Source organism: Eurypyga helias, unplaced genomic scaffold (assembly GCF_000690775.1).
Source record: "Eurypyga helias isolate BGI_N326 unplaced genomic scaffold, ASM69077v1 scaffold30149, whole genome shotgun sequence".
In the NCBI taxonomy this organism is placed as follows: domain Eukaryota; kingdom Metazoa; phylum Chordata; class Aves; order Eurypygiformes; family Eurypygidae; genus Eurypyga; species Eurypyga helias.
Window position 1 is genome coordinate 1 of NW_010273196.1, and position 7,432 is coordinate 7,432.

Genomic DNA, 7,432 nt, shown 5'->3' on the forward strand with positions numbered 1-7,432 from the left:
AGGGGCTGCGGCGGGGTTTGGCCCACGCGGTTTCTGAGCGGGCCTGCAGCCTGACCCGCGCTGGGGAGCAGCCTCGCTCGTACGTGACACACCGCGGCTCTTCACTGCTCCCGGGGGCGCTTGCCACAGCCCTGATGCCTGCCCTGCGATCAGAGGGGTTTGCTGTCTGCTTTCAGCAGCTCAAGAAGTTGCCCAAAACCGTATCACGAAACCTGGGAAGGAATTTAAAACCCTTTTCAAAAGCCTGGAACTCGGCCGAGGTAGCTTCTTGCTCTCACCCTCCGGTTGTTCTGAGCTAGTTTATCCTGTGTGCTTGGCAGGCTGTGTGGGAGGCCTGGGGAGACCCTTGACCAGCACTTGGGAATGCAGGTCTATATTTCCGTCAGAGAAATAAAAAAAACCTCTCACTCCTACAGAGCTCAGCACACAGCCCTCAGCACTAATCCTGGAGAGGGTTCAAATTCATGTTCCTCTTTTCCTCAGCAGGCCACGAGCCTGGTCTAAAGGCATGAATCAGAGCGTTGCTTGCAGAAAGAAAAAGTAATGTATTAAGTTGTGATCACTTTTCCACCCATATTTCCTTATTTTGGAAAACAGAAACTTCTTAACATGGCTGCTGAGGGTCGGAGGCTTCAGCCAGAGGGTCAGCCTGCCCTGCAGAGAGGGACGGCTCAGTGTGACTGGAGCCGGCCCTTCCCAGTGCCGGGACAGAATTGCACCCTGACCAAAGGGCTGCTTGTGGAGGCTGGAAGCTGAGAGGCTCCGCAGAGTGCTGGCTCTGTGGGTGGAATGGCTTGTGAGTGAACTTTCCTCTGTGTATGTATGTAAGAGGAAAAGAAAATTTCCATTGTGGGGGTGGGGAGAAAGATGTCTCTCTTGGAGATAGCTGACAAGGACAAGGAAGGCTGCTGTTTCGTGCTGCTTTAAACCTCACTAGGCTCTTCAGGAAGGACCCAGCAGGCAGCATGGAGTTTGTGACCTGTGGAGCAAGTGCTCTACTTAAAGGATGTGCTTTCTTTTTGTCTTTTTAATAAATCTACATGAAACAACCACAGCCTCTTCTAATGGGTTTTCATGCACCGAGATCTCTCCAAAGTCCCTGTTGTGTTAAATGTCCAGTGGTGCGGAGGAGTCACCGTGCTTCTGAGGCAAGCAGGGGAGCCCCGTGGATGTCTCTGACGTGAGAGATTCAAACAGCTCGCTAACGACTACTCTTGGGGTTGATGCAAGGGATCTGCAGCCGTTGGTGAGGGCGAGTGGTTTGGATCCAGTAAAACTGTAAGGGCTAGGATGATAAATGGCATGTGTTTCTGCTGCTTGGTTGTTATTACTGGCCTAACCTATAATCAGTTCCACGCAGCTTTAATGCTGTTCTTCGTCTTAGGGAGTTTTGTTCTTCCCATCACTCTCTTGGAAAAAGTACCGGATCGTGGTTTGCTCTTCACTAAACAGATGGTGTTTCTCTGCTCGATGCCCTGACCGTAGTGAGAATGGCCCTGGAAAAGGGGACTTTTCTCCTACAAATAACAGATGTATCACATCCTAAGGTGACACTGGGTTGTGCTCTGGAGGAGTTTCTAATTCACTTGCTGTGAACGCTCTGTGGCACATGTGGTGTCTGCACTGGGGGGTGAACTGTCATTTAAGAAGTACATGGTGTTCTGAAGAGTGTTAACAGACCCAAACAGCGAGAGGGAGGGGAGAACTGTAGCAGCAGAATGGGATTGTTCCCCTGAGCTGGGTTAGCGTGGTCTGGGTTACAAACCGTGTCCTTGCAAAGGCTGTGAGGATGGGAGCAGGAGCAGAGGCACCCCCAGATCAGAAGGGGATGGTCTCCTTGAGGCAGTTCTCCCCAGCAGCCCCTGCCTGTGACTGTATTGAGACAGAGTTATGAGCTGTACGTGACCCAGCAAAACCCTGTGTACGCCGGGCAGCCTGATTGTATTTGGAAAGGAAAATATCCTCATTTGCGGGAAATCTTACACGTTATTTCCTCGTGGCTGATGTATGCAGGGCTGGGAAAAGGGAAGAAATGGCCCCGCAGTGTCTTGGTGTTGCAGCACGGAACCGCCCGGCGGGTTTGCTGCAGTGCCCTGCTGTGCGTCGGATCAGCACGGAACGGTCTGCTCGTGGAGGACAGCCATGAAGGGAACGTTGTGTTTTGTTCAGACCACAATTTGGAAGCTGTTTTGTCCTTATTAATTGTAGCTTGGGGCTTCAGTGATTTCTGACTGACAGGAAGGAAACCTGAATGGTGCTTAAACCAAAAAAGGACAGAACCAAAACACCCAAATGCTATGTTTGGGTTCCTAAAATGGCCAGTCAGAATCCGATTTCATCGTTCTGTGAAAGACACAAACATGTTAAACATGAAATCTAAATTTTGCTATATTGCTAGAAAATTTCCAGGAAGAACTCGTGCCTGATGAGACTGCAAATGCTGTGGTTTGCTATTTTGTGGGTGGAAAATGAGTTAAACCTTCCCCCACACTGCTGCTTAAAGGGTTTGTGTCCCCGGTTTTCGTCCATCTGACTGTCTGCGGTGCTCTCTGCTTGTCGGGCAGCTCCAGCTGAGTGGTAGTGATAGTTTGGCTCTCGGATTGGTCTGAGGCCTGGCGCTAACCACTTGCTGCACAGGTTTCACAGGTTTGATCCGGATCAGATTTGTAAATCTGCGCTCTAGCTTCAGGAGAAGAAGGTGGTCAGTGCCCCACGAAGGTGAGTAAAGCTGAGGGCTGTGTGTTTGTCCTGAACACAGTGTTGTTGCTGTGGGATAGGAAAGGGTACTCATTCCTCCTCGGCTTTGGTCAGGGATTGCTCCCAGCTTGTCCCGTTGCTGGGGGTAAGTAGCCTGTAAAGCCTGGGGAGCCGTGGAAGAGCGCACACCAGCCGATGAACCCGCGGTGCAGACCCGGGCTGCGCTGCAGTGCTCCCTGGGCTCAGTTTGGGTCTGCCGCCTGTGGTTTCTGGTCATTTCCTTTTCTGTGAAGCCTTTTTCCCCGTGTTTTCTCACGGTGAGGCCTCCCGTACCCAAGCAGAGAGCCGGTGAGGCTCCGAGGCCTAGCGCATGTAGCATGTGTTAACAGTGCAGCAGCGCACGTTCCTGTCGCTGCGTATTTCCTTGCGAGGCGCCTGGATGCCTTCAACTTTTCCTGTGAATCGTGTCCTCTGCCAGCAGGAGACAAAATGCCGGCTGCTAGAGGACGGTAAAAATCATCTGAAATGCACACTATCATTTTCTGCTTGTCTCCAATTAAACTGATTACCAGACTTCTTTGTTGTTCGGAGCTCAGACCGTTTCACATGCCGCCAGCATGTACTTTGGCAACCGCGGGCCGCGGGGTTTCCTGCATTGTTTGAGTCGTTGCCGTTGACCTTTGTGGTCGCTGTTCTGGCACTGCCTCTGCTCTGGCAGGGGTGCAAAGGGCATGATTCAAACCCTGAAAAAAAAGGGAAAGAATGGCTTTAAAGGCATTGAGGGCGCTTTGTAATCGGTGGCTCTTGGGGTCGTTGCTGCAAAAGAAGGGGAATTGCTGGGGCTGTCAGGATAATTACCACTTTTTTATTGTTCTCGCCCCAGTCCAGATGACAGTGGTGTGATTTATACTGAGTCATAAAAACACGCCTTCCATGCAGCGTTAAGACGGTGACCCTGTTGGGCTAATGGGGGGAGAAGCCTGATTTTGGTTCTTCTCAGGAAGTCTGGTAGGTGCTGGAAGCGCCCTGAATGTTTCCTGGCTCCGTACCGAGGGGCTGCGGAGCACTCCGCTGGAGGTGACGGTGGGGTTGTGCTGGAGCCCTGTCACAGCCCATGCCGTGGACGCTGGTTACCCAGCGTTCGAGAAGATCCACCTCTCCCTGCCGCTGGAGACGGGCTTGCCAGAGATACACGAGCCATCTGCCTCGTCGCAGGGGAGGCTGCATAGCTCATTCCTGCCGCCGCCCCCCATCGCTGCAGCAGTGGTTGCTCTGCACCGGTAAATCATTTGCTCAGCCTGTGCCTGGAGCCTTGGACCTTGGACCTGCTGGAGCGGGCGCTCGGCTGGCTCCAGTAACAGAGCGGTGCTCGGCTCGCCAGCACAATGGCCAGGTCGGGGAGAAGGCTGAATGCATGGGTCTTCTCCTTTCCAACCGGAGCGTTTCTACCCCTGTCAGTTGCCTGCGGTGGGTCTGGAAACAGCCGGCCTTGAGGTGTCTCTGCTGTTGCTGGCAGAGTGATGCGAAGGGCAGATGAGGTCACGAGATACAGCTTCTACATTATTGATTTAATTGCATTTGCATGGTATTGTGCAGCTTGAATTAAATTGTCTGGAGCGAGATCTTGTACTCGATGTGCTGTTGTAGAATAAATGCCAGAGTGCTCAGGCTGCAGTAAGTGCTTCCTAACTCCGGCCTTATAAGTCCAGTAAGCGCCGAGGTTAGCTAGGGGATTGACAGCAGCATGCCAGGCTGTCCCGCTCAGCCCCTGCCGTGCTGTACTTCTGTCCCCCTTGTGATTTGTACCCCAGAGGAGCCCCTCCAACTCTTCCCTGCGCTGGGACAGGGACAACCCCAAGGAGGTGAGACCTCCAGTCATGCCTCAGCTCCCTGAAGGAGCCTGGCTTCCCAGGGGTGACTCTTACCTTGTCTTTCTTCGAACCTGTAAATGAATTTGGGGATGAAATGTGAGATGGAGCGAGCCCTGTTGTTGTTGGAGTTGAGAGCCCGAGCGTTTGGCGTTGTGTGTCGGTGCTGACTTCAAGCTATTTTCTGCTGGGGAAGTAAATTGCTCCGGCGGACGGTCCAGGCACGTGACTGCTGGGGCACGGTCATGGAAAGTTGGCTCGGTTGTCATGTTTATTTGCTCTGATATAACTTTTTATGACACTGTCATGCAGCTTTTTCCAAGGCTTTTGGAATGTGTTGTTATTTATTTCTTCTACTTTTTTAAAGAAACACTCTCAGAGAAGCTGCATGTAAAGTTGATTTTTACTGTTGCTGTGGGTAATGAGTTACAGACTTCTGTAACCGACCGGGGCTTTTTCCTGTTTTCCCCTTCTCATAACAAATTAGCACAGAACCCCTCTGTTACTGTAGCTGTAGCTCAAGATTATGAATTATAGCAGGGAAAGCTAGAACAGCAGTTGTTAGCTCTCCTTCCATTCTGATAAAATCAAATTTGCCTGATTTTAGTCTCAACTCCTGCCTTCTTTTTCCTCTGGGGAGGGAAGTAATCGCTCTCTCACCGTCTGTAGGGCCAGGTTGCCACGCTTACCAAGCAGTTTCCCACCTGAGAAGGTGTCAGATAGCTTTGGTTTGCTCCTATGCAGAATACGCTGGTGCTTGTTTCTCCCTCGCTCTCCTGGGGAAGCTCAAGTGCTCATTACCATAGGGAACAGCCTTATGTTGGGATATAAAGGTCATGAGTGTTTCCTTTCACCTCTCCAGCCGGGAGTCAGACTGACATACAGGGGAGGTGGCAAGAAGCCCGACAGACCAGTCGGTCCGTTCAGTGCCGAGGCCGTAACCCCCTTTGTCCGGTTCCTCCCCTGACGCAGTAGTGCTGTTCTGTATTCCATGATCTTCCTCCCCGTTGCTCTGTGGTGGGAGACCTCCGGTACCGGTGGTGCGTTGTATCAATGATTTCTTCAAGTCCTGTTGAATTTTTCCAGCATGACTATCAGGTAGTAACAGAATATTTCATCCTGGTTTTTATGTACTGCAAAATCTGTTTTGACTGCTCTTGCCATTGTTGCAGGTGAAGGGGGAGAGGAGGGTCTGAATACTGATGAATGAGCTGTGATGGATAACAAAGACTCGGAAGCTGAGATCCACCCTCTGAAGACTGAGGACGTAAAAGCTCAGGAGAACCATGAAAACTCCGTGGAGAGGAGGATTGTCATCAAGCAGTCATCGCGACTGTCTCGGCTGTCCCGCTGGCGCACTGCCGCCTTCTTCATCTCGCTATTTCTGTGTCTGATAATTGTGTTTGCTTTCTCATTTATCATTCCTTGCCCAGAGAGGCCAGTTTCAGAAAGAACATGGTTCCGAAGCTACGATGACGCAGGTGAGCTTGCTGTAGCAGGATAAATACTTACCAACAGTCCTTTTCCTTTCTGTGCCGCGATTTTGAATTGTGGACCTCTACCTAAGCACGGTCTGGAGCCAGGCCTGCAGGGATGCTGCCCTGGGGAGCGAGAGCTGTGAATACCTGACCTGGATAAGCGGTGGCCCGTCATAATTGGAGTGGCCTTCCAGGAGGTGTTTACAGGATCTAATGGAGAAATTAGGTGCTGCTTTGAAGCGCTAACAAGGTAGCAGGCTGGCCTCATTTTGGAAAAAAAAAAGGGGAAGGGTATCTGGGAATACGTTGAAGTTTGGTCTGTAAAATATTCCCTTGAAATTCGAGCTGAAGTTCTTACGTGCAGCGGGTGTGCGCTGGCTGTGCTGTAAAGGCCGAGATAGTGCTCACCGGCGGGGACTGAGCTTTGGGTGTTAATGCAGAAATCCCAGGTTCTGCTACTCTGAGCTGAAGAAGGTTGCTTTTAGCGAGAGTGAGAAAGATGGAGTATTTGGGGCTGGGTTTTGTGGGCTTTGTTTGTTATTTTAGTATTTTGGGAATAGCAACCCCACACCAAGACTGGAGTTGTTCTTTGTTCAACATAGTTCAAATTCCAGCTGCTTGGCTTTAAAAAAAGACAAATCCTCTGGGGGATAGCATATTTTGAAAAATCCTTTGGCAGTAACTTCCAGCCCTTTGGTACTCATGTAAGTGCCTTTTTTTACTACAAAAGCCAGTTTGTCCTGATGTTACACTGTCAGAGATGGAGGCAGTGAGTAGGCCTCTAGGAATTTGTGTTTTGCTTCAGCTAGTGCCGCTGCTGGTTGAGGGAGTCCTCACCAGCGCCTGGCCTGCTCTCTCTTTTGCAGTGGCCTACCAGTTTCTCGCTATAGAAGACGTGAACGAAGACAAAGTGCAAGATGTCGTCTTTGCTTTCAAAGCTAACAACGGCAGCGGCAGCTTCAACAGGTCCTGTTTGGATGAAGGTACCTGATTCAGAAACAGAAAACCTTGTAGTAAAAGGGCCGTTATTGCCCTTGTAGTGTCTGGGTTTACCTCCGCCTGGCAAAACCCTACGAAGCCGCTCTCACAAATCCCCCTCCCCTCCTCCAGTAGAGGGGACAAATCGGAGGAAAAAGAAATAAGGAAGCTCGTAAAATTGAGATAAGACCTATTTACTAATTAAATCTAAATTAATATATACAAGTGCTACCAATAGTAAATGATTAAAACGACATAAAATAAAACCTATGATACAATATGATACAATTCCTCACCACCCACTGACCGATGCACAGCAGGTGCTGAGCAGTGGGAGTCAGACCCAGAGAGCCCGAGAGCCGCAGCCCGAGAGCGATCGCAGGCCGAGGGCCGCAGGCCGAGGGCCGGAGC

At 50.8% G+C, this 7,432-nt stretch overlaps 1 protein-coding gene across 1 annotated transcript in view; it reads left to right on the forward strand.

Moving 5' to 3' along the window:
• The first annotated feature begins 5,742 nt into the window (after positions 1-5,742).
• ITFG3 (integrin alpha FG-GAP repeat containing 3) overlaps positions 5,743-7,432 on the forward strand; it is an 11,437-nt gene continuing 9,747 nt past the window's right edge. Inside the window, exons 1-2 of the mRNA XM_010159394.1 lie at positions 5,743-6,046; positions 6,910-7,026. Coding sequence (XP_010157696.1) covers positions 5,782-6,046; positions 6,910-7,026 — 382 coding nt within the window. The 5' untranslated portion in view covers positions 5,743-5,781. The remainder of the gene's footprint in view (positions 6,047-6,909; positions 7,027-7,432) is intronic.